Source organism: Bos javanicus, chromosome 24 (genome assembly GCF_032452875.1).
Source record: "Bos javanicus breed banteng chromosome 24, ARS-OSU_banteng_1.0, whole genome shotgun sequence".
In the NCBI taxonomy this organism is placed as follows: domain Eukaryota; kingdom Metazoa; phylum Chordata; class Mammalia; order Artiodactyla; family Bovidae; genus Bos; species Bos javanicus.
The window spans coordinates 29,958,856-29,986,176 of NC_083891.1; the positions used below are offsets into that span (position 1 = coordinate 29,958,856).

The 27,321-nt window shown below is 42.6% G+C and overlaps 1 protein-coding gene across 7 annotated transcripts in view; it reads left to right on the top strand.

The window, feature by feature from the left end:
* The window catches only part of CHST9 (carbohydrate sulfotransferase 9), a 283,972-nt gene that overhangs the window by 229,959 nt on the left and 26,692 nt on the right, over positions 1-27,321 (top strand). For 6 of the 7 annotated variants that reach the window (XM_061399688.1, XM_061399692.1, XM_061399691.1 and 3 more), the window contains one exon: positions 20,679-20,716. In XM_061399688.1, coding sequence (XP_061255672.1) covers positions 20,679-20,716 — 38 coding nt within the window. Of the gene's footprint in view, positions 1-20,678; positions 20,717-22,687; positions 22,745-27,321 lie in introns of those variants that run through there. The other variant, XM_061399695.1, reaches the window with a different exon arrangement.

The window sequence follows — 27,321 nt, forward strand, 5'->3', positions numbered from 1 at the left end:
TGCCTCTAAGTATATCCATAAATTATTACATTTAATGGCTATATTAAATGTGAGCAATGGCATAAAAGTACCTGATATGGACTTAGATTCACTCTCCACTTTTTATAAAGCTTTGCAACTTTAATAAATGTCAAACTTGTATTAGTTGCATCAACATCTCATTTCTCTTATGTTAATGTAGTTTATGGTTTCTTGCTCAATTTACTTAAATTTTCCTCTTATAAAACTAGAACTTTGCTGCACTGTCTTCAAATACTTGGATTGTATCATATACTAACACATATATATGGAATCTAGAATGATGGTACTGATAAAATTATTTGCAGGGCGGCAATGGAGACACAGGCTTCCCCGATGGCTCAGTGGTAAAGAATTTGTCTGCAATGAGGTGGTGCCAGAGGCCCAAGTTTGATCCCTGGGTGGGGAAGATCCTCTAGAGAAGGGAATAGCAACATACTCCAGTATTCTTGCCTGGGAAGTCCCATGGACAGAGCCTGTCGGGCTACAGCCCATAGTGTCACGAAGAGTCAGACATGACTGGAGCAACTTACCATGCGTGCAGTGGGACACAGATCTAGAGAACAGACTTATGGACACAGTGCAGGGGGAGGAAGGAGAGGGTGGGATGTATGGAGAAAGGAACACGGAAACATATGTTACCATGTGTAAAATAGACAGCCAATGGGAATTTGCTGTATGACTCGGGGAACTCAAACCAGGGCTCTGTAACAACCTAGAGGGGTGGGATGGGGAGGGAAGTGGGAGAGAGGTTCAAGAGGGAGGGGACATATGTTTGATGTTTGGCAGAAACCAACACAGTACTGTTGGGCTTCCCTGGTGGCTCAGAGGGTAAAGTGTCTGCCTGCAATACTGGAGACCCAGGTTCGATCCCTGGGTTGGGAAGATCCCCTGGAGAAGGACATGGCAACCCCAATCCAGTATTCCTGCCTGGAGAATCCCATGGACGGAGGAGCCTGGTGGGCTATATATATAGTTCATGGGGTCACAGAGAGTTGGACACGACTGAGCAACTTCACACAGTACTGTAAAGCAATTATCCTTCAATTGAAAATAAATAAATTAAAAAAAAAAATACTTGGATTGTGTTACCATTTCCCCATTCCCTCCCTAATGTGGTAGCAAGTCAAAGAGATAAGGCACTTAATAATGCTCCTAAGTCGCTTCAGTCGTGTCTGACTCTTTGCAACCCCATGGACTGTAGCCCTCCAGGCTCCTCTGTCCATGGGATTCTCCAGGCAAGAATACTGGAGTGGGTTGCCATCCCCTTCTCCAAGGGATCTTCCCAACCCAGGGATCGAACCCAGATCTCCTTCAGCTCCTGCACTGCAAGCAGATTCTTTACCACTGAGCCACTGGGTAAGCCCACTTCATAGAAGTGGCTACATTTATTGAGGAATTGCTATGTGACAGGAGCTGTGCCAAGTATGTGCCATGCGTTAATATCAGTCAGTCCTCAGGAAAGCCTCCTAAGGGAGATATTACTCGGATAATCCTGTTTTGGAGGGAAAAAAATAAAGGTTTAGAGATGCTAGGTAAGCATCTGAGGTCACACAGCTGGTAAATAGAAGCACTGATACTGGAGCCCAGATCTGTCTGACACGCGGGTCTGTGCCTGTCGTCATTGTATTCTAGGGCTACAGGATATTCCTTAAGTTGTAATAGGTGCTTCTGGATGACGAGACAAAGAGTTGTTTCACTAAATTTTTTGTTTTAATCCTCTTTAAAAATATAAGCTTGAATCTGTGCCACTCAACCCAAGGGCTCTGTGAAGTTTTTCCATTTGAACAGCTGGGGGAGCTTGTAGGCAGCAAATCTTTTCATTCTCTGTGTTCTTACAAATAGACCCAATGACTCAGTCGTAAGCATGAGTGTCAGCTTTTACAGATAGTCCCAGTAATGACTTAACCAAGCTGCAGAGTTCTAGGGGCTTGGAGATACTTCCAGGCTTAACTAAAAGTATGAGTCTAAAGGAAGACAAGAGGCAGAATTGGCTCCGTGGTCTGTGGTGTCCCAAGAAGCGGTGGAGGAGGGGGTCTTTAAAGTAATGTTTCAACAAAGCGAGACTTTGTCAAATACTTAAAAAGGAGGCAGCCTGAGTCAGCAGCAGTATACTGTGTTTAGAGGTCGGACAGCCTGAGTCCCTTGGACCACAAAGAGATCAAACCAGTCAATCCTAAAAGAAATCAACCCTAAATATTCATTGGAAGGACTGATGCTGAAGCTGAAGCTCCAATATTTTGGCCACCTGATGTGAAGAGGCAACTCATTGGAAAAGACCCTGATGCTGAGAAAGGCAAAAGGAGAAGGAGACAAGAGAGGATGCAATGGTTGGACGGCATCACAGACTCAGTGGACATGAGTTTGAGCAAACTCTGGGAGATGGTGAAGGACAGAGAAGCCTGGCGTGCTGCGGTCTATGGGGTCACAAAATAGTGGGAGCATGACTTTGCAACTGAACAGCAGCAAGCCTGGGTTCGAATGCACCTAGCTCTTTCAGGGAAGGGGCTTCAGTTCATTTTGTTCACTCTTTGTTCTCAGCCCACTGCCTGGTACTTAATATGCCCTCGGTATTTGCTGAATGAATAAATGAGCAAATCAACTTTTTGAAGCCTTGATTTTTCTCATCTAAGTGATGATGGGTCTTTCCCTAAAAACATCAGCATGAGAGTTTAAAACAAACAGACAAACAAAAAGCTTTATCATCGTAAAACCAATTATGTTTCTCTGACTCCACTCCATCTCAATAATGATTTCTAGAAGTCTTCAGAGTTTGTCCTACCTGATATAAACACACTACCATCTATCACTTGCCACCTGCCAGTTTTCTCCTCACTCCATCAGACACCTCTCCAGGTATTTGCCACGGTGGCCTTGATCCCAGTGCCCCAAGGATCTGCCGGCAACCCCAAGCTATGCTCCTGTCCTCAGCGCTGTGAGTGCCCAGCAGGAATGCAGCCCTCAGGCCAAAGCCACCATGTATCAGTCAGTGTCCCAAAGGAAGCAGAGGCCACACTCAGGTTGAGAGAAGGTCAAGAGAAACTGTTTAGAAAGGAGGGCTTCCCTGGTGGCTCAGCAGTAAAGAATCCTCCTGCAATGCAGGAGACATGAGTTCGATCCCTGGGTTGGGAAGATCCCCTGGAGAAGGAAAAGGCAACCCACTCCAGTACTCTTGCCTGGAAAATCCCATGGACGGAAGAGCCTGGTAGGCTGCAGTCCATGGGGTCGCTAAGAGTCAGACACGACTGAGCGACTTCACTTTCACTTTTCACTTTCATGCACTGGAGAAGGAAATGGCAACCCACTCCAGTGTTCTTGCCTGGAGAATCCCGGGGACAGGGGAGCCTGGTGGGCTGCCGTCTCTGGGGTTGCACAGAGTCGGACACGACTGAAGCGACTAAACAGCAGCAGCAGCAGCAACTATATCCATTTCATCGTTTTTGACTGGCTATCTAAGAGTCCCCTGAAAGGTTTTACCAGAACTTCTTTTGCCAGTTCTGTCTGAGTTTCTCCTTAGTTGTTCTCAAGTTCATTCCTGCCCAGCCTGGAGCCCACAAGCTGACCCAGTTTCATACATTGCCCTGAGGATTTCTTTAGAATAAACCCTGTAAGGGGAATTCATGCTTCACTGTTGACTCTTTCCCAGTTGTCTTACTTGGATAAAAATAAATTAAGGAAAACAATTAAAATTTGAGTAAAGCAAACTTTTAAAAATTGATTTATTTATTTCAATTGGAGGATAATTACTTTTACAATATTTTGGTGGTTTTTGCCTGTATCAGTCATGGGTGAGTAAAGCAAACTTTTTAAAGTGGCAGTAAACCAGAATTGGATCCTTCACTGACAAAAGTGCTTTCAAAGTTCTTCTGGTGGAAATTGGAATAAAGGCCCTGCTCATGTAACTCTTACATTCTGTGGTTCTGGGGACACTTCGTTGCAACCATGAGCTAAATCTCTGCTCAGCTTCAGTCATCAGCTCCCATGGCTACAACTTTGATCTTGACTTGTAACTGCTCTGCTTCAAAAATCAGAAACAAGGATCTCTGATTTCATCTTGTGATTATTATCTCAGGGCACTCCTTGCCCACCTAACTGTTCTTTGACCTCGTAGATATCTCTGCCATTTTGCTGCCATTCTCTGCAGGTTTTTTTTTCTTTCTTCATCCCCCTTCATTCATAACCTAGCCTGAGCCTTCACATTCATCTTCAGATCTCCCCTTCTTCAGAAACGTGTAGTCCTTGAACACTCTTTTCACGTCATCTGCTCGAAAGATGGAGAACATCCCACAGGGAGGCTGAGTGTCACTTGGAAATCATGTTCTCCAACATGAGGAAGGTCTGTACACCACCCAGTGTCCCAGTGTCCCGATTCCCACTCATGATGATCCTCACCCTTCCCCGCCATCTTTAAATCCTCACTCTTCTCATTTTTTTGCGGACTGCCTTACCAGATTTTCAGAGGAAATGGAAGCCACAGGCATGCACTCTCTCAGCTTCTCACTGTCCCTGCAGACTCAGTGTACACCCTGCATACTCCCTTCCTTCGGTATCAGGGGATGTGCATTCATCCTCCTGCTCAAGGCCAAGTCTGTGCCTTGGATGGGTGTATTGCCCACTTGCCCACCCAGGACCTGTTGCTCAAATTTTCCTGTACTGTCTCCAATATGTCCAACCTCTTCGTTACGGCCAGTTCCTGGGTCTCAGTCAAAGCTGTTTTCAAGTCCTTTGGTTCCATTAATATTTCTGCATTGACTCAATCTTATGACTTTCATTTTCATTCAAAGTTCTTGTCTGTGGAGCCCATCCTTCCCATTTTCATTTTCTCACGTCCAAAGTCACTGATATTTGGCCTCAGCTCCCACCATTCTTAAGAAACTCTCCTTGGGATTTCCCAGGTGGTCCAGTGGCTGAGAATTCCCATTCTAGTGCAGAGGTCACAGGTTCAATCTCTGGTCTGGGAACTAAAATCCCACCTGCCGTGGAGCAACTAAGCCCACGTGCCACAACTAAGACCAGTGCGGCCACAAGAAGAAGAAAGACACTCTGATCAATAACATTAGTTTTCAGATCTTTTCTGTGCCATGCTTAGCACTAAATTCAATTGCCTTCTTTTTTAACCCCAAGTATGTATGAGTTGTTTAGGATTCCAGGTCCGTTGTCTCTAGGATGGCCTGCATTCTGAGCATTTCTCATAAAATAGTTTACATTTTTCCTTTCCTTAGTAAACTGGCAGTTAGCCCAAACCAGATTGAAGGTTTGGGGCATTGATACCTCGTGGGGAAGTGTTCTATTTCATACTGTGTTGTCACTTTTCTCACTATTAGTGATGCCACGTTTGATCCCTTTGTTAAAAGTACAGACAGTAGATTTCTCTATTTTAAAAGTACATTTTTCCTTCTCAGCTACTGAAAGATCCGTGGAATAATATGTTCATGGCAGTAATATTCTTCTTGCAAATCTATTGACAATTCCTGCCTGAATCAGTTGTGACACTGGGAATTTTAAACATCTTTTCTTAATTCTGTCACTTCTTCCACATTTATTAGATGACATTATTTAATAAAGAAACTTTCCCTTTTTTTCACTTTCTATCCCTTTTCCTTAGGCTGGAGGACAACTATGAACTCATTGATTTTTTCCCATGCAGTCTATTACAGTCGGTTCTATTCATTCTCCTTTTTGGTGTGCATTTTTCCTAATGTGGACAGCGAAACACTGTTTCAGCTAGTTCCTGAGTCTTTTTGTACGACCTCATTTGTTTTGAGCTTCCCTTGTGGCTTAGCTGGTAAAGAATCTGCCTGCAGTGTGGGAGACGTGGGTTCAATCCCTGGGTTGGGACGATCCCCTGGAGAAGGGAAAGACTACCCATTGCAGTATTCTGGCCTGGAGAGTTCCATGGACTATACAGTCGCAAAAAGTCAGACACAACTGAGCCACTTTCACTTTCACTTTCATTTGTTTTGAGTACTTCTCCTAATTGCTAGCAAAAAGCTATCTTTTCCCTGCCGCAACCCTGAAATCAGCTTCTACAAGGAGCCCTGGTTCCTTTTAATGAGGACTAGCACATAGGGCGTCCCTGATGGCTCAGACAGTAAAGGGTCTGTCTACAATGCAGGAGACCGGGGTTCGAGCCCTGGCTCGGGAAGATCCCCTGGAGAAGGAAATGGCAATCCACTCCAGGACTATTGCCTGGAGAATCCCATGGACAAAGGAGCCTGGTAGGCTACAGGCCATGGGGTCGCAGAGTCGGACACAACTGAGCGACTTCACTCACTCACTTCACAGCACATAGAAATTAAGACCTGGGTGTTAAACAAGCTGCTAAGGATGCTTGCTTTTCCTAAATGATGGCTTCATATATTTTCAACTCAAATTTAGAATCCCTCTTCCTTTGTCCCTTCTCTGAAAATTACACTGAAAACTTGAGTTCCTAAGAATATACTTACTTACTGTCTTTTTCCTACAATATACTTTCAGTAGTTTCAAGATTATAATGCCACTGTTACTAATGACAGTAAATCTGCTGAGTGTCAGGCTTATAATTTCTTTGTGATGCTTTTTGTTCTTGGAATATAAACCATAAAGATAAATAATGAAATGGACCCTTCCCAATGTCAGGGCTATTACAAAAGAAATACAACCTGATTCAGCTCTTGGAGCCAAGAATCATCATCATGTTTTTATGTAAATATTGTCTAACATAAGAAAAAAATTTTCACAAGTAGGAGAAAGAATTTTCTAATTGTATAAGACTGTGATTGGTGATTCAAACTACCAAAATAGTATTGACCCTAACTTGGTTAACAGAAAAGGATGGAATGGGCAAAACAGTGAGAGAGAGAAACTGGCACCTTAAATTCTTACTTAAGCCACTTGGGCATGTTTAAATGTAAGAAGAATTATAGTGATGCAAGCATTCAGCATTGCACTCTCATTCTACAAGAATGAGTATGATTTGCTTTTAGCATAAAACTCTGAATTATGCTGTCTGTTCTTTCCAGAAAAAAAAAAAAAAGAATGGGAGATTTTAAAATAAAAAATTATATGACGATTAGTGTATAAAATGGCTTAGGGATTCATGAGTTTAAGTTACTTCCTTAAATTACTACTTTTATGGGACCAACCAAATTCAATCAGACATATATATTTTCCAAATAGAAAGGAAAAATTACAAAACAAAAGAAAATTATTCTGTCACCATTGTAACAGAATAAGCAACATATTTCCCTGCTAAGTGAAAAAAATGGTGAGCTTTAAAGCCCCCCAAATCCTTTTTTACAAAAGGCAAGAAGCTGGGAATCAATTATAATTTAAATGACTATTCAATTATTTCCCCCTAGTTGATTTTAATGGTGTGAAATAAATATCTGATTAAAGAAGAAATGGCTATGATACAACCATAGATTGTGTTCACCTTTGTTATTTCTACTTTTTAACTGGGTGTTAAAAAGTTCTCACCACAGAATTGAATTTATGACACCTCCCTATGCTAGCCTACTACCATCCCCACTCCCCCTTACTCCCTTGTTCCCTACCCTGCATGTGGAAGTGTGATAATATACTTAGAACCTCTGAAATGTATAAATAAACATGACAAAATTCCCTAAAATGCCAAAAAAAATACCAAAATGTAAAGGAGATGAAATAAAAACATAAGCATCACAAGTCTACCCCCTCCTATGGATATGATATAGGATCATGTCTAGTAGATTGATCCTGGGGATAATGATGTCACGTGGAGCCACCAAGAGCTGCCTGTTGACGTGTGGTCTCTGCTGCCTGAACCACAGGCCGTCCGCATGGCACGACCCACTGATCACACAGAGGGGCCACTGACAAAGGCACAGCTTCCCTTTTTCTCTCCGCAGAACTGTAATCTGCTCTATCCAAACCGCCCCTCCTCAGATATGTTTGCATTGTGTACCAAGAGCTGGGAGATAAACTAACTATTACAGCCTATTGACAATCCCTTCAACTAGTTCCAGCCTAGACTGGTTAAGTGTTGATGTATAGAAAAGGTAATCGAAAAACATTCATATATACTGTCTGTAGTCATATAATTCATATAATTCACATAATGTCTGTAGTCTCTAATACTCTAAAAATTACCTTTAAAAAATCAGCTATCCCAATTCAGCATTTAAACAAAAAATCATGCTTGAATTTGAAAGAAAAAAGGAACCCCATTTCAAACATCTATATTTGACTTTTGAAACCTAAGCTCATATTTCTTACTGCTTTCAAAGGTAGCAGGAGGAGACCTTACTTTTAATAAGATTATAGATCCTACTGTAAATGACATTGTGAAGTCCAGGGTCTGGCATTGATGGATTGTGTGATTTACAGTTTCCCTGATTGTATACTAAGGCTTTAAGATACCACCAGGAATAATTAGAATTAGCGAGCACACGGGATCTGCAAACTTAACAAGAAATTAATAAAAAGTCATTTTTGGACAAGCGAGATGGATATAAAGGAAAAAAATGAATTTAATGATAAAATGTTAGGTGTGTTGAAGGAAAAAATATTTCCGACACTTGTTAAGATGGCAAGGAAGACTCTATTCAGGACTGTTGCAATAAGGGTATGTAAGAGAAGAGAGGGATGGGCTCAAAAGACAAGTAGGGACTTACAGCCAGTGAGCAGAGTATGGGGTCAATGGATGGAAAATTACTAAGAGGCGACCTTAAGGGTAGGAGGATTCTTGCTAAACCGACCAAACAGGATTCTAGCTAAAGGCCAGCCAAGGACTTACACCTCAAAGTTACAGGTGAGGAACTTGATCACGGATCAAGGTTTCAGGGGACTCAGTAGGATTATTGCTAAGACTGGGCAAGGCTGGCAGAAGACGACACAGGTCACGGTCAGAGGAACCTGATTCAAGTCTAATCAAGGAGAGAGTCTTTTTCAGGAGCCATATCATAGTTCACTCGAAGAAGTGGTAAAAGGTACCTAGGAAATTGTGCACATTCTTCTTCTCAAAGCACGTATCGCTGGAGAACCAGAATCAGTTCACTAGGAGCACCAACGCCCCCACCCCTCAGTTCTCCAGGGAAGTCCTTGTGTCGGCTGGCCCCTCCACCCACACCAGGGACAAGGCTGCAGGCTTCTTTGTCCTGTGCCTCTGTGTGGCAGGCTGGGGACCGGAGGCCAAGGGCAGGACTTGGATATCTGCCTATGCAATTATGCCTCAAGGTGAAAATAGGATTGCACGCATTTGCATTGGCCAAGCTGAAACTCTTAGATGTTTGACTACTTGTTAATCATTTAAATTTGACTAAATTTTTCTTTCATCTCTTTTTTTGACACTGAAAATACTTATTAACCCTAGTTTTCTCCCATACTCCTTGGTTATTCCAGAATAGGATACTTGGCTCTCTTGAAAATTCTTGTTACTCCATCTTGGCTTTAAACAATCTGGTTTTATTATCCTTAGCTGGAGTCTCCTGTGATGTGAGTCATGACAGATACCAGGTAGTGTGCTAAGCCCTTTATATTAACCTGCTGAATTACAAAAAATGATTATATACTATAGGTGTTATCCTTATTTTATAGATGAGAAAACTCAAAGAGGTTGTTTTTTCCCCAAGGCCAACTAGACAGAAAGTAGAGAAATTGAGAATCAAGCCCAGAAATTCTGACTGCTAAGCCTCACTCTTGACCATCACTAAGTTTGGTGTCCTTAGAAAAATCCTAAACTTTCATTAAGTCTCAGTTTATAAAAAATGGAATAGTCCTGAGTTTCTTTTCCTAGAACTTACAATTTGCCGATGTTGTGATGTATAATAGAAATAGATGTATTTTGTCTTTGTCCCTACTTTCTGGCACAGAGCTCCCCAAACCCTTGGAATTTCCTAAATGATGAGAGTGATAAAGATGTCTTTTATTATATTAATGAGGTGATTTTTGGACCCCCCCCCCCACACCAAGGTCCATCTAGTCAAGGCTGTGGTTTTTCCAGCAGTCACGTATGGATGTGAGAGTGAACTATAAAGAAAGCTGAGTGCTGAAAAATTGATGCTTTTGAACTGTGGTGTTGGAGAAGACTCCTAAGAGTCCCTTGGACTGCAAGGAGATCCAACCAGTCAATCCTAAAGGAAATCAGTTCTGAATATTCATTGGAAGTACAGATGTTGAAGCTGAAACTCCAGTACTTTGGCCACCTGATGCGAAGAGCTGACTCATTTGAGAAGACCCTGTTGCTGGGAAAGATTGAAGGGCAAGAGAAGGAGACAGCAGAGGATGAGATGGTTGTATGGCATCATCGACTCAATGGACATGAGTTTGAGTAAACTCCAGGGGTTGATGATGGACAGGGAGGCCTGGTGTGCTGCAGTCCGTGGGGTCACAAAGAATCGGACACGACTGAGCAACTGAACTGAACTAAGGGTGGAGGCCAGTTGCCAGGAGAACCAACCATGTGATGAGAGGGTTGGAACTTTCAGTCCCACATCTGAACTCCAGGGAGGGGAGAAGACCTGGAGATTGAGTATAATCACTAATGACCAGTGATTTAATCAATGGTGCCTATGTGCTGAAACCCCCAGAAAAGCCCAAAGGGATGCGGTTCAGAGAACTTCCTGGTTGGAGAAGGAGTGGAAGTTCAGGGAGAATTGTGCCCCCGGAGAGGGTCTGTGCCCCTTCCACATACCTCACCCTGTACATCTCTCCCATTGGCTGCTCCTGAGTTATATCAAGGTTTCCCAAGTGGCGCAGTGGTAAGGAATCTGTCAGTGCAGGAGATGCAGTTTCGATCCCTGTGTCGGGAAGATCCCCTGGAGTAGGAAATGACAACCTATCCCACTACTCTTGCCTGGGAAATCCTATGGACAGAGGAGCCTGGCAGGCTACAGTTCATGGGGTCAAAAAGAGCTGGACAGAGCTGAGCAACTGAGCACAATGCATGCACAAGTTATATCCTTCTGTAACAAACTAGTGATCTAGTAAGTTGTTTCTTTGAGTTATGAGCCCCACTCTAACAAAATTGATCAAACTTCAGGGAGGGGTTGTAAGGATCTCTGATCTATAGCTGGCAGGTCAGAAGCCCAGTGGACAAGCTAGACTTGCAGCTGGCATCTGAAGTGAGGTGTGTGTGTATGTGCACTCACACGTGTGTGTCGTGGGACTGGTGTGTGGATACAGGCATCTGGGACTGAGCCCTTAACCTGCAGAATCTGACTCTATCTTCAGGGAGGTAATGTCAGAATTGAGTTAAATTTGTGAACTAGTCAGTCAGTATGTACATGTATGCCAAGTCGCTTCAGTCGTGTCCAACTCTTTGCAACTCCATGAACTATAGCCCATCAAGCCCTCAGCCCATAGGATTCTCCAGGCAAGAATACAGGAGTGGGTTTCCATGCCCTCCTCCAAGGGATCTTCCCAACCCAGGGATCGAACCGACCTCTCTTACATCTCCTGCAATGGGAGGTGGGTTCTTTACCCCTAGCACCACTTGGGAAACCCTACCAGTCAGTATCTGTGGAGAATTCAGTTCATTGTTTGTTGTATTAAAGGAGAAACACATCAGAATTGGTGTCCGAATCAAAGCCTTTGACTCAAATCCGGGACCAGTGAGGACTTAAGCTCTGGACCTGGAACTTGCTAGTTCCTGACACTAGGTTTTGGGTTAGCTCAGAGACAGCATCTCTTATGCACAGCACAGATGATGTCAAATTTGCATTCCATTACTTAAGGAGGCATAATCAAATATAAATAAATCACAACTGTTTCCCAAAGTTCTAATTTGGTCATTATTTCTCTGTGTAAATTTTAAAAAGAGTCTTGCATCTAGTAGCTCCCCCTGGCATTTCTCTGTGGAAGATGGCCTGGAAACTGACCTCTTTCCTGATCTCACTTACTGCCTCCTCCAGGATGTCTTCCTGGTGTTTTTAAACCTAACAAAGGTCAAACTGAGCTAATCATCCCACCTCCACCATTACTCACCAAATTTGCTTCTTTAAACTGTCCCTATTTCCTTGTTTCCACCTTTGCATTAAGAGCATTTTCTCCCAAGCACCCGAGCTCAAGATCTTGATCATCTTTAGTTCTTTTCTTTCCACTGCCCTGCTGCCCAGCCCCCAGCAGAAGGAAGTCCATTCTAGTCACACAGAGTATCTCACTTTCACCCACATTATGCCCCAGTGGGTCAGGAGTAAAGAACCTGCCTGCAGTGCAGGAGACACAGGACACACGGGTTCAAATCCCTGGGTTGGGAAGATCCTCTGGAGGAGGGCAGGGCAACCCACTCTAGTAGTCCTGCCTGGAGAATCCCATGGACAAAGGGGCCTGGCGGACTACAGTCCATAGGGTCGCAAAGAGTTAGACACAACTGAGACGACTTAGCATGCCATCTCCTTACCAGTGTCTCCCATCCTCAAGTGATAGCACTGTTAGATTCATCTTCTTCAAACAGTTTTGATCACTCTCTGGCTCAAAAATCTTTTAGGGCTCTCCTACCAAATAAAGGTCAAAATTTCTCCTGAAGTTTTTAGGACCCTCCTTAATATTGATCCATCACACACATTTTGCCTTGCTTCTGACTACTTGCTAATATACAGACTTCACTAAAGTCAAAAAGTCCTATTCACTACCCTGTACACACCCCATACATTTCCTGGTTCTGCGCTTTTGCTTGTGATTTTCCTTTCAGGTGAAAAACCTTTCCTCCAATCTATTTTTATTAATAGAACTACCCAGATCAAATGCTGTCTCCTCTATGAAGCCTCCTCAGGTTCCTCCACCAAACATGACCTCTTTTCTTTTTTCTTTTTGACTTTAATAAATGATCCTTTACTTTTTTTTAATTGGAAAATAATTGCTTTACAGTGTTGTGTTAGGTTCTGCTATTCAACCATGTGACTCAGCCATAAGTACACATGTATCCCCTCCCTCTTGAGCTGTCTTCTGTTTGTGCCAATTCTATGGAAATTTTCAATCTCCCTCATTCTTTTTAAGGTCAAAGAATTTAAGTAACTAGAGACAAATTTAGAGACCATCAATACTTGCAACATTGTGATTACTGTTCTGAAGAAACAGCAAGAACTACAGGAGTGAAGTTATTTACTAAATGCCAACAGCTTCCCTTGAGGCTCAGCTGGTAAAGAATCCGCCTGCAATGCAGGAGACCTGGGTTCTGTTCTTGGGCTGGGAATATCCCCTGGAGAAGGGAAAGTCTACCCACTCCAGTATTCTGGCCTGGAGAATTCCATGGACTATGCAGTCCATGGCGTCACCAAGAGTCGGACACGACTGAGTGACTCACTTTCCCTATACAGCTTGTTAGTGGCAAAACCAAGACTAGAAAAGTCTGAAGGTGAATCCATTGCCGTTACTACTACATCAAGATTTAAATACCTTTTGATCTGACTACCTATACAAGTTACTGATAAATCCTTTACAGCTCCATGATTACATGCTGTCATTTTGTGGGGTGGTCATCTTGCTTTCTCTACTTTTCTTCTATACTTCTGGAACACCATTTCCATAATAGATGCTCATTAAAATATTGCTGTAGGATTAGTTTGCTTGAGGATAATCTGAAAATCCTTTAGCCTGAAGACTATGGCTGTTGAAAGCCCATCCTTTCTTTTCTCTACTTAACCAATATTTTTTGAATGGTTCAAGTTACCTATTTATACTCGTAAAATTTGAAAATTTAGTTTAATACCCCAAATATGTTTATAGACAAGGAAAAGAAGGCAGCCTGAATGCATCTATCTCTTGGGATGAATAAAATTCCCATTGACTCTAGATTGCAAAATCAAACTCATATTATTTAACTCTTATTGAACCAGCACTCAAGCACTTTATAAACTGAGCTAAGAAATAATCAGCAGATTTTATTTTTCAGCTCATAACCATAAAATGTATTAAGGTACTTTTCTGCCTGTCTTTTGCACAGGTGTGTGTATGTATATACACATACCTGTACACCCACATGATGCAACCCTCACATACACACACACACATTCCACTTGCACCGCAGTGACCTTTGAAAAATGGATACTGCAGCTCCAGAGGGCAGGTCTCTAACAAGGGTGAAGAATTAAGTCATTCATTATGATGACAATGATAATTGCTATTACCGTTGTCATTAGTCTTTAAAGTCCAGGTTTGGTGTCTTCCAGATTTGGTGTCTTTTTCTGCAGTAGAATACACAATGAATGCCAATTTTAAAAATACCAAGGAACGAAGGTAGTAGCTACAAAGTGAAAGTTGCTCAGTCGTGTCCGACTCTTTGCCACCCTGTGGACCATACAGTCCATGGAATTCTCCAGGCCAGAATACTAGAGTGGGTAGCCATTCCCTTCTCCAGGGGATCTTCCCCACCCAGGGATCAAACCCAGGTCTCCCACACTGCAGGCAGATTCCTTACCAGCTGAGCCATAAGGGAAGCCCAGTAGCTACAAATGACACTTAAAGATTTCTCTTTCTAGGTTGCTCTTAGTGAGAGATAAAAAGTGATTGATAGCACTCTTTGGGACAAAGTGGTGAGATAACATCTCTACCGTATATATTAGTACACAGTCTCATTAGCCATCTGTCACAGAAATGGACTGACTTCAACCATCAGCTTACATCAAACTCATTTTCTAGACAAAGAAACTGAGGCTTGACAGTGAGTGAAGCATCCGCCCAGAGAGGGGATTGTGAGTTCCCATAATTCACTTCGCCCCTGGGTTCCCATATCCCTCATCCTTTTCCTCCTCAGTGTTGCGGGGCAATGTTCCTTCTCTTTGCACTCAGTTGGTTGGAAGTAGGCACCATAGGTTTGATTGATACACCAATTTGCATCTCAAGGCATCGCTCGATAAATACAGTGCCATGCAAGGCTACTCTCTCACAAGCCAATTTCCCCCTCTGGGCTGACTTTAGAAGCTCATTGATGTCACTTCCTTCCTCAGTCAGCAAGTGAATTTTCTTTAATTCTCAAGACCAGCTGTCCATGCTGTCAACAGAAAGTTATTAAAATTCCTTTAAAGTGAATAAAAATAGCCTAAAAGCAAATGTACTTGGAAACAGGAAAGAATCAGTATGCAAAGTCCACAAACCTCTGAGCAAAATAATGTTGATCCAACCAGAGATTTCAAACACTGTATATTCAAGATGCTAGAAAAAAATAATTAAAAGATGCTAAACCACATACTTCTTAATCTTTTATTAGCAAAAGCTTATGCAGTTACAATTTATCCCCTGAATTCCATTCCTCTCTCTCAAATACGATTTGAATAAACTGGGGAACGACTTCAGTTTTCCTTAAGTGGGATTCCCTCCTTTTTTCTTGTCTCGGTCAGGGAACATTTACATCTCCACCAGGCTAAGACTATCTGTGAGCAAGAGAAAAAATTATCATGAGTTGCAATCATAACCACTACAGTCACAAAATAATACTGTAATTATATATTTTAATTTATTAGAGTCTTAATAGCTCAAGGGAGGAGATCATTTTTCTCATATTTAAATAGCTGTATCTCAAGTAATGGTCTGTCTGGCTCTAGTCCCCATGATCCTCAACTGACTTTCTGACCTTAGTAACTGGAACCTTACTCTGTTGCCTTCTGAATCAGCCCTTGCCTTATCCCTCAGTCCCCAGCGTGGCTCCTGCCTTGTTGCCTGAGTTGTTCATGATGTGGAACTAAGTCCCTCTGAAACACGGATGTGTTCCCTGCCATGTACGTCACCTGCTATCATCCACCTCTTCCATATTTGCATAGAAGCCCTGAATCCTGGACTCATTGTGACCTTTTGCTTGGGAAACTTACATCCAGCCTGTCTGTCTTGACATCCCAAGACACACAGCCCAGGTTTGTGTCTTGGGTTCCTGCCTGTAATTGGGGGCCTTGGGTCAAATCTGCCCTGGGGTTGCCACCCTCCTCAAAGCCCCTGATTCCACAATGCAATTAAAGAGAAGCCTGAGTCTTCTGGGTAGCTATGCTGAGAAGCCTTATTTTGGTAAATAGCAGCTTAGTGAAAGAGAATGGTGGAAATTTGGGTAAATTCAAACTAAAGGAACAATTAAAATATTGTTAGCCTTCAGGAAAAGCATAAAACCTGGTGTTATAAGTTATCTAGAATTAACTCTCTGTCCTTCACTTCAGTTCCCACAGTCTTGAACATGTATGGCTTCCCTGGTAGCTGAGCTGGGAAAGAATCCTCCTGCAATGCAGGAGACCTGGGTTCAATCCCTGGGTTGGGAATATCCCCTGGAGAAGGGAATGGCTACCCACTCCACTATTCTAGCCTGGAGAATTCCATGGATTACAGTCCATGGGGTCGAAAAGAGTCGGACATGACTGAGTGACTTTCACTTTCATGTTAGGAGTACAAAACTAAGCTACTGCGTACTCAGTCACTCAGGTGTATCCGACTCTTTTTGGTCCCGTGGACTTCGGCCCCCAGGCTCCTCTGTCCATGGTATTCTCCAGGCAAGAATACTGGAGTGGGGAGCCATGCCCTCCTCCAGGGGATCTTCCTGACCCAGGGATCGAACCCTCATTTCTTGTGGCTTCTGCTTTGGCAGGCAGATTCTTTACCACTAGAGCCACCTGGGAAGCCCTAAGGCTACTATAAATGTTATATTTTAAAGGAGGGGGAAAGGAAGATTAGACATATCACTATTACTAGGATACTTTAAAATCCTTGGGAAATCAACTGGGAACTAAGACAAAAATGGTGGCTATCACAAAACCAAGTGTTTGGTATGGGCTAGAATTTATTAGTAGTCAACTTCAGGCATTCATACGGTTCATCTAATGAGTTTTAACCCCTGAATCTTTCCTTTCACTAAAGAGCAAGAGCCAGGAACGGCTGCCTTTAAAATGTGAGAACTGATACAAACCAGCCCTGACTGAAAACGCTGTCAATCATTCTGTAAATTTGCATTGAATACCTCAAGTGTGCCAGCACCGGGCCCTCGATACAGCAGTAAATAAGATGGATCAACTAGACTCCCCAAAAAATTAATCTAAAAAAGAAATAAAATACAGGAAGAAAATAGATCTCTTTAAAAGGTACAGACTCATTTTTAGGTGGTGTTGAATTTATAGACACTTCATAAAACATTGGAGCTTCTCAGGTGGGGCTAGTGGTAAAGAACTCACGTGCCAGTGTAGGAGACCTAAGACACATGGGTTCCATTCCTGGATTGAGAAGATCCCCTGGAGAAGGGCATGGCAACCCACTGCAGTATTCTTGCCTGGAGAATCCTATGGACTGATGAGCCTGGTGGCCTATAGTCCATGGGGGTCGCAAAGAGTCAGACACGACTGAAGCGACTTAGCACGCATGTACATAAAAGAATTTTAATAAATAACAAAATTATAAGCAATTGTCATGATATTTTAAAGGGACCCACATTCTTTCAATGTTAGTAACCACTGCTGTAAAATGTAGGAAATTAAACCTTTTTTTAGTGCTCTTCAACTTGTAATAAAACCAGCCCCCTCATAAAAATCATTATTACTTTTTCTTGCTCTATTTTTAAACGTGGTTTCTTGATAAGAGATCTCGTCTTGTTAATAAAATGTTATTGCCAGAATTTGTGTAATATAGTCTCAAATCAGAAAATGGAAAGACAAAAAAGAAATAAACCAAGATAGGCAGGGTCCCTGACCACAGGATGCTTATAGTGTAGAAGGAGATGCGCAAAGAAGCAACACACGTACAAATGACAAAATAAATGCAAGTTGTGATAAATGCTGGGAAAGAAATAAACAATGGGCTGATACCAAGAATCATCAGAGGAGGTGGGCCGGCCAGAGAAGAGCCCCTAAGGTCTTTTTTTACATTGGAGTATAATTGCTTTAGAGTCTTGTGTTAGTTTCTGCTATGACGAAATTAATCAGCCCTATATATACCTATATCCCCTCTCTCTTGAGCCTCCCTCCCACCACCCCTCAATCCCACCCATCTAGGTCATCACAGAGCACTGAGCTGAGCTCCCTTGGGCTATAGAGCGGCTTCCCACTAGCATTCTGTTTTATTCATGGTAGGGTATCTACGTCAAACCTAACCTCACAATTCATCCCACCCTCCCCCTTGCCCCCTGTGTCCACATATCTATTCTCTACGTCTGTGTCTCCATTCTTGCCCTGGATCTAGGTTCATCTGTACTATTTTTCTAGATCCCACATATATGTGTTAATATATGATACTTGTTTTTTCTGACTTACTTCACTCTGTGTGACAGTCTCTAGGTCCATCCACATCTCTGCTGCTGCTGCTGCTGCTAAGTCACTTCAGTCGTGTCCGACTCTGTGTGACCCCATAGACGGCAGCCCACCAGACTCCTCCATCCCTGGGATTCTCCAGGCAAGAACACTGGAGTGGGTCGCCATTTCCTTCTCCAATGCATGAAAGTGAAAAGTGAAAGTGAAGTCTCTCAGTCGTGTCCGACTCTTAGTGACCCCATGGACTGCAGCCTACCAGGCTCCTCCGTCCATGGGATTTTCCGGGCAAGAGTACTGGAGTGGGGTGCCATTGCCTTCTCCATCCACATCTCTACAAATGACTTAATTTTGTTTCTTTTTATGGCTGAGTAATATTCCATTGTATATACGTACCACAACTTCTTTATCCATTCATCTGTTGATGGTCATCTAGGGTGCTTCCATGCCCTGTCTACTATAAATAATGCTACAGTGAACACTGAAGTGCATGTGTCTTTCTGAGTTATGCTTTCCTCAGGGTTTATGCCCAGGAGTGGGATTACTGGGTCATAGGGTAGCTCTATTTTTAGTTTTTTAAGGAACCTCCATACTGTTCCCCATTTTGGCTGAATCAATTTACATTCCCAACAACAGTGCAAGAGAGTTCCTTTTTTCCACACCCTCTCCAGCATTTATTGTTTGTAGATTTTTTTTTCAATGATGGCCATTTGACTAGAAAGTGAGGTCATTCAGTCGTGTCCAACCCTGCGACCCTGTGGACTGTAGCCCACCAGGCTCCTCTATCCATGGGATTTTCCAGGCAAGAATACTGGAGTGGGTTGCCGTTTCCATCTCCAGGGGATCTTCCTGACCCAGGGATCGAACCCAGGTCTCCAGCATTGCAGGTGGATGCTTTAACCTCTGAGCCACCAGGGAAGCCTTAACCTCTGAGCCACCAGGGAAGCCCATTTGACTAGTATGAGGCCTTAATATTAAACTAAAACCTGAACATTTGAAAGAGCCTGTCAGATCAGCAGCCATTAGATTAGAAATAAAGCACACAACAGAGGTACTGTGCTTGAGTCATTTCCTCTCCCTTTCTACCCTCCAGTCACTTTGGTCTCATGTGAATATCTGGTCCTTTTGACCTCTGGTCTTTTGCACTTACTGTTGTCTCTCCAGTTTGGCTGGGCAGACTTTCAGATTTTCAAAATGTCTCATGATTCACCCAAATACACCCTCTCCTTGCCTCTGAGACTTTATTCTTTCAGTCCCACTCCCTGGAATATCTTTCTCTTATCCTTTGTGTGCAAAAATCATACTTATTTAATCCTCCCAAATCTGGTGAGGGGTAAACACTAGTAACTCTTTGGTATACATGACCAGACAGGACCAGAACATTGAATGCTGCTGCTGCTGCTGCTGAGTCGCTTCAGTCGTGTCCGACTCTGTGCGATCCCATAGACGGCAGCCCACCAGGCTCCCCAGTCCCTGGGATTCTCGAGGAAAGAACACTGGAGTGGGTTGCCATTTCCTTCTCCAATGCATGAAAGTGAAAAGTGAAGTGAAGTCGCTCAGTCGTGTCCGACTCCCAGCGACCCCATGGACTGCAGCCTACCAGCCTCCTCCATCCATGGGATTTTCCAGGCATAACGGGCCCTAAATCTAATAAATGACAGAGCTGTAAATTAGATGTCAGGTTACCATCTACTCCATTTTCTAGAGTCCAGGGGACATTGTGATTAGTTTATGATTATCTGATTGTTTGGCCTCTTACTTTTCACTGGAATTCCTTCAGATTTCAGTTTGTTCCTAAGGAAATAAAACTAAGATTTCCTGGTGCTGCTGCCGCCCCTGACACCACCTCTGGTCTATCCTCCAGGTAGCAACCAGCCCTGAGTGGTCCTCTGAAAATGCACAGCTGACCCAGGCATTCCAGTGGGCCTACTCACACCCTGGGCTACACTCCCTTCATAACTGACTTCCCACTACTTTGGGGAAGGTCATCAATCTCCCCAAAATGGTCTACATGAGCTTTCTTGCTAAATGTTTCTTGCCTGTCTGTCCAGCTTCATCTCACACCACCCCACCTCCCCTTATTTCACTTTGGCCGTGCTGGCTTCCTTTCCCTGCTTTGGACCCAAAATGCTCTCTCCTTCCTGAATGTTCTTCCCTCTCTTCTTGTCCACATTGGTGATCTAATTCAAAAGGCAAGTCCCCCCTCCAAAAAACTCTTCTTTATACACTCTTCTTATACACTGCATATTATCTGACAAAAGACATCTAAATACCGAAACATATCAAGAGTGTCCAATTGGGCAGTACCATTAAAAATGAAGAAAATTGGTAATTATTATCTAGAAACTCCAAAATTGGCCCTGGTATTTTGTGACAGTGGCTGGATTGAAGAGCCTACTTTTTTTTTGTTTGTTTGTTTTTTCATTTTCTGAATTTTGAGTGAGAACAGAGCAAGACCAGTACTAATGCTGACTTTCTTTTTGCTTTCTTTTTCAGTGACTAGAGAAAAAATCCAGGAACATATCACCAACCAGGTATTTCCTCACTTCTCATAAACCAGGATGTAGAATTTTGCTTCAAATGTTACTAATTAATTAAGCGTTTGTAAATATTTTTAAAAGGAGGCATTGCTAGTTATTGGGTATGAGCAATACACCTTATTGGTTCTGAGAACAAATAAATTGATCATATATGGGTGATCGTGCACTTTCCTGTCTCCCCCACCTCGTTCCTCCCCTCCACACCATCTTTCCCAAGGATGGACTCTGCCAGCTCTGATGTAAGCAGCCCTCAGAGCATGTCATGACCTCTGCATTGATTCTATCATGGCTGCAAAGAGATACTTTTATCTACTTCTCCCTTAACTAAGGTGACTGTCCTCAGTGATTTTCTCAAGTTCTAATTCATCCAGTCATTCCCTCCCCAACAGTTAAGAACTAAAGCCTTAGCCGCAGAAATGTACAAATTGGTTTTCTATCTGGTCTCTGATTTCTACCCACATGTAGCTAGTGTCCTCCTGCCTGCTTCACTGTTTTCTTATCCAGTCTTTTTTTGATTAATTTTTTTATATTTACCAGGAGATGGAGTCATTCTGTACAACAGCTTAAGGGGTTTAAGACATGCAGCCATAGATCCAAACCAAGTTTGGCCAGGCTTGCCCCGCCTCACCCTCTTCCCATGGGCCAATCTGGCTGCAGTGTTTCCCAGTGCTGCCACTAGACCCAGGGGACGCAGCCACTGGCCTGTGGCAAAACACGCACAGCTTTCATTCATAGACACACATCTCCAAGTCTTGTTGTTGTCACCTCATCCTTGTCAAGGGGAAGAATGGTTCATCTGCATTTATACCAGTCAAGGGTACATTTTTCAACGTCTCCTCCTAACGGACTTCAAAATAAATTCCAATTCTGGTTCCCATTGGCATTCCAACCAAATTAAGTTCTAGCTCTACCTGCTGCTGCTGCTGCTGCTAAGTCGCTTCAGTCGTGTCCAACTCTGTGCGACCCCTGGACTGCAGCCTACCAGGCTTCTCCATCCATGGGATTCTCCAGGCAAGAACACTGGAGTGGGTTGCCATTTCCTTCTCCAATGCATGAAAGTGGAAAGTGAAAGTGAAGTTGCTCAGTCATGTCTGACTCTTAGCGACCCCATAGACTGCAGCCTACTAGGCTCCTCCATCCATGGGATTTTCCAGGCAAGAGTACTGGAGTGGGGTGCCATTGCCTTCTCCCTAGCTCTACCTAATCTGTGCCAGACGTCCTGTAATTCACCAGGCTTTAAAAATTGTCCTTCCTTGTGACTGACCTCCTATCTTGCAAATTCAGTAGGCAAAATGTAATGCTTATTGGGCACCATTTTGCTTTTGAATAGAGCTGTAAATACTGACTCAGTCTCAGCCATCTTAAAAACTTGAAAATGCCATCCCCATGTAATGTTAAAGTCAGTTAGTCGTTTCAAATATTTATTTGCCTATTGAGCTTAGTGTCTTTAGCATTGTATTTCAGTTGTTTGTATATACTCAAGTGGCTTGGTGAGGTTGAGCAACAGTTAACCAGTCAAGTTCATTATTACCGTTTTGTTTATTTAAGTCACAGAGGGAACATTTTTCCTTATAAAGAGAACTGTTTTCTTTATTAACAAGGTAAAACAGTTGGTCAAGAAATATATTAAGACTACTTCTCAGGGGTAGATTTTCATTTCCTGTATTTTCTTTCTTTTGTACCCTTGGCTAAACTAATCGAGGATGTAGATACTAGAATAGAACATCAAATATTTACTCATAATCTTAAACATGGATTTGGTGCCAGATAAAAGCATCATGTCTCCCGGTTCCAGTAAAAGAGTGAAATTCTTTAGTCTTCAGAGGTAAGGGTCTTGAGTGTATTAGTTATATAGTCATTTTCAGGACAGATAGGTGTATTGTTCAATCAGTGTCTGCCAGCTGGTATTTCTGATGCTACAATGGAATTTCTGTTCTTTCTTCTTGCACATAGGGAGGTGCTCCCCACTCTCAAGAATACACCAGGAGTGCTCTGTGACCATATAGAGGGGTGGAGTCAGAGGTGGGAAGGAGGCTCAAGAGAGAGGGGTTGTATGTGTACTTATGGCTGATTCACGCTGTTGTATGGCAGAAACCAACATAACATTGTAAAGCAATTATTCTCCAGTTAAAAGTAATTAAAAAAAAAAAAAGAACAAAATAAACAACAAAAAAGAATGCACTGGGAATATAATTCTAAAAGGCATCTTGAAAAGTGAAAGTCACTCAGTCGTGTCCGACTCTTTGCAACCCCATGGACTATACAGTCCATGGAATTCTCCAGGCCAGAATACTGGAGTGGGTAGCCTTTACCTTCTCCAGGGGATCTTCCCAACCCAGCAAGGGGTCTCCTGCATTGTGGGCAGATTCTTTACCAACTGAGCTATCAAGGAAGGCCTTATACCTCTAATTTATCTTATACCTCTTATAAAAGCCATCTTATACCTTTAATTTATCTAAAGTCTGGCAAAGAGCCACAAAATGAAATCATTTCTTTTTAAATTATTTTTAAGTTGAGGTATAATTGACATATAACATTATATTAGTTAGGTATATTATATTAGTTGGGCTTCCCTGGTAGCTCAGCTGTTAAAGAATCTGCCTGCAACACAGGAGACCCTGCCTGGCTCCATTCCTGGGTCGGGAAGATCAGCTGGAGAAGGGATAGTCTACTCAGTCCAGTATTCTTGGGCTAAAATGAAGTCACTTCCTTTTTAATTATTTTTAAATTGAGGTATACTTGATATATAACATTATATTAGTTACATATATTAGTTATAATTAGTATATTAACAATATACTGATTACATACATTAGTCTGTATAGTATATACAAAACATAATGATTCCGTATTTGTTTATTCTCTGAAGTGATCTCCACAGTAAGTCTAGTTCCCATCTGTCACCATCCAAAGTTACAAACCATTTTTTTTTCTTGTGATGACTTTTAAAATTTATGCTCTTCAGTTCAGTCGCTCAGTTGTGTCTGACTCTTTGTGACCCCATGGACTGCAGCACGCCAGGCTTCCCTATCCATCACCAACTCCCAGAGTTTACTCTCTTAGCAACTTTCAAACACACAGTATGATAGGATTGACTATAATCACTGTGCTGTCCATTGCAGCCCAAGACTTATTTGCTTTATAACTGGAAGTTTGTCCTTCTTCATCCACACTCCCCTTCTGATACCCAAAGAATTTGACTCTTGTAAAACATGTCTATATACTCACTTTGGCTAATCAATACAGAGTTCTTTATCAGAAAGGAATGTAAAATGGAACACTGGTGTGCGTTAATCTTGCCCCGAAATCCTTCCCCACTAGGCACTATAGATTGTGTAATTAAATTGAAATTGAAAATCAAGTCCTGTTGTTGGTTTTTTGTTTTTTATTTTTTTTCCCCATTAAGCAATCTCCAAGCTGCACACCAACGTGAGAAATCAGGACTGGAGCAGAGGGAAAGTTCTAGCCTGCTGGCTAATATCCAGCATGCATTTTTAGCCCATGGCTATTTTACCACACCTGAGCTCAGAGAACAAACAACTATTTGAGTTCTCTGGAGGGAACGCTGGATTCTTTCCTGTGTAATTCACTGGGGAAATTAGTATGCTTTTTTCAAGTAACTTGTTAACGCAGCTTGTTTACGAGAAGAGGACAAAAATGAGCAGTGAACCGCTTGGCAGAATGAGATGAATGCATGACCCATTTTTTTTTTTCAGCTGTCCCTTTGGCAGTTCAATGATGCCATGATTTTCTCTCTGAAAAATGCGCCTTGTAGAGGTGAAATCTGTAGATTTCCCCATAATTTTGGTAGTCTACCATAATATGGTAGATTAAAGATAATACCTTAGAATACTACCCAGAATACCTTCCAAATCAAAGTAGCAAATGGTCAGTACCAGAATGGGAATAATAAAACCTTTTGACTTAAGATTTAAAAATTGCCTTTTTATTTAGTAGGCAATTGAAACTTGTAGTAAATAGAATACTTTCTGTTTGTGCCTTTTGGATAGTAGATCATTAGAACCTTTGGCGAATTAATACTTTTTTTTTTTTTTTTTTTGCTTTGTTTCTCAGTTGTGTCAGAGTCTTTTTGACCCCATGGACTGTAGCCTCCCAGGCACCTCTATCCATAGGATTCTCCCAACAAGAATACTGGAGTGAGTTGCCATTCCCTTCTCCCAGGGATCAAACCCGACCCAGGAATCGAACCTGGGTCTCCTGCGTTGCAGGCAGATTCTTACTTCTACTGAAGTATAGTTGGTTTACAATGTTGTGTTAGTTTCAGCTGTGCGACAAAGTGAATCAGCTATAGGTATACATATATCCCCTCTTTTTTAGATTGTTTTTCCATATAGGTCATTACAGAGTATTGAGTCAAGTTCCCTGTGCTACAGTAGGTCCTATTACTCATCTGTTTTATACATAGCAGAGTGTATGTGGCAATCCCAGTCTCCTAATTTACCCCTTCCCTCCCCTTACCCGCCTGACAACCATTAGTTTGTGGTCTACATCTGAGACTCGGTTTCTGCTTTTGTAAATAAGTTCACTTGTACCATTTTTTTAGATTCCACATATAAGTAATGTCATATGATGTTTGTCTTTCTCTGTTTGACTTGCTTCACTCAGCATGACAATGTCTAGCCTGTGCCCTTTGAAACCAGAGAAACAGAAAGGCTGGTTCGGTTTCCAGGTAGCCACCCCACCCCCAACCCCCCAGAAGTGGGAGGATGTATAGGCAGACAGCGATCCTCCCATAATGGTACTTCCGCCCTCGCCTCTGCTTGGGAGGTGGGTGCAGTGGGCGGTATAGTTCTGGGTGGTACTTAGAGCTGCCTGACACTCCCAGGTCAGAAAAGTGAGACATGAAGTGAGGGAACTTGCCCTTCCCAGAACCTAATGAGCTTTCCTGCGTCATCCTGTCCTTGGTGGGAACAGATCCAGACGCTGCCTAGGAGTCCTCAGCTGAGTCCAGTTTCTGCCCCACTCTCCTCCTGAAGGACCACTCAGACCCCTGTGGAAGGGTAGTCCTCAGGGAGAGGGAGCTTCTTTAGCCTCCAAGCCCAAGTGATCTTTTGGGACAGACTGCAGACCCTGGATAAAAACAAAGGCAGGGTCTTGAGTATCACTTACTTTAAACTTTTGAATATTTAGACATACAGTGCATGGGCCTCCATTCATCCTCCCGCTCTAGGCCCCATAAATGTTATTGATATGATATCAATCAGACATCTACAACTTAAAACTCAACATGTTATTCCAATAAAAAGCCAAGATGAAACCCACTCACCTGTCATCTATAGGATAAAATCCTATCCATGGCCCTGTGATCTGCTTTGGAGAGCATGCCCCTTGCCTCCCTGGACTTACTTCCCTGTGTATAGAGCTTCTTCTCCTGTGTATAGAGCTAATGTGCATGCGTGTGTCCTAGGTTGCTTCAGTCATGTCCGACTTTTTGTGAACCCATGGACTATAACCCGCCAGGCTAACGTACCCTATTTAAAGTTGTTTCACCAATATACCCACCCTTTTCTTTGCAGGTACAACATTTACTCATATTCCAGCACCTCATACCCGTATCATCTCTTCCATGAAGCTTTCCTCATCTCAGGGCTTAGAGTAATCTTTCCTTCTTTCGTGTTCCTGTTATTTTTCTGCCCCTTTGGCATAGGTCCTTGCATTTTCTACTCTATATTCTAATTATGGATATTCCTATGTGATTTTGTAATGAAACAGTATTGCACCAAAGGAAAGAAATCATGTTTGGCTCATTTCTGTGCTCACGATTAGAACTTGAACAATTGCTGACCAATTGCTGGTTGAATGTCAATTCTTTCACTCAGTAATTTATTATCCTAGAAACCAGAGGGACTGCTGGATGCAGGCAGACTACACTGACTCTTATAAGGCAGAAACCAGGCATTGTCCTTTGCCTCCCATGTCAGGACTCTAAACCAAAAACAGAAGGCGCAGCTAAGGCTGCCCATGGTCTCTACAAATGATGGTCACACAGTCGGGGAATACAAGAATCAAAGAGCAAGGGGACCCCACCTTTATTTCCACATCCCATAACCGCCTGGAGAACACTGAACATTTGCTTGAATCAAGACTTGGCCCCTGAGATTTTTTTCTTGACTGTAAGCATGGCACCGTTGTTCACTGCTGCTTCTTTTCAGTGTCGTGTGAACTTTACAACTTCTAAATTTAAAGTGGGATTACATTACCTTGCACTATTCTTATCAAAATGGCCATGCACTCAAGGAGACAACTTTGACCTACAGAGCGTCTCTCTTGGCAGGTTCAGTGCTAATGCAACAGGTAAAGATCCCATTCCCCTCATTCTCTTCTAAGATTGCCTTCTAGAATTGGAAGTTGTGCTTTTAAAAAACCATTCAATGTACGAGTCTTTTTTAAAATACCTGAAAGCAAGACTGAAATTATCCAAAAGTGGTGCACTAATGGTTAACAAAGAAGCATTTATGAAAGACGTGCTGTACGAAAGGTCACAAGGCTTCACATCAGGAAGATACCCAGGTGTAAATGTCAAAGGGCTTGCACTCACCTCTTTTATTGGAAGCCGAGAAAGTTAAAGCACTACGTAA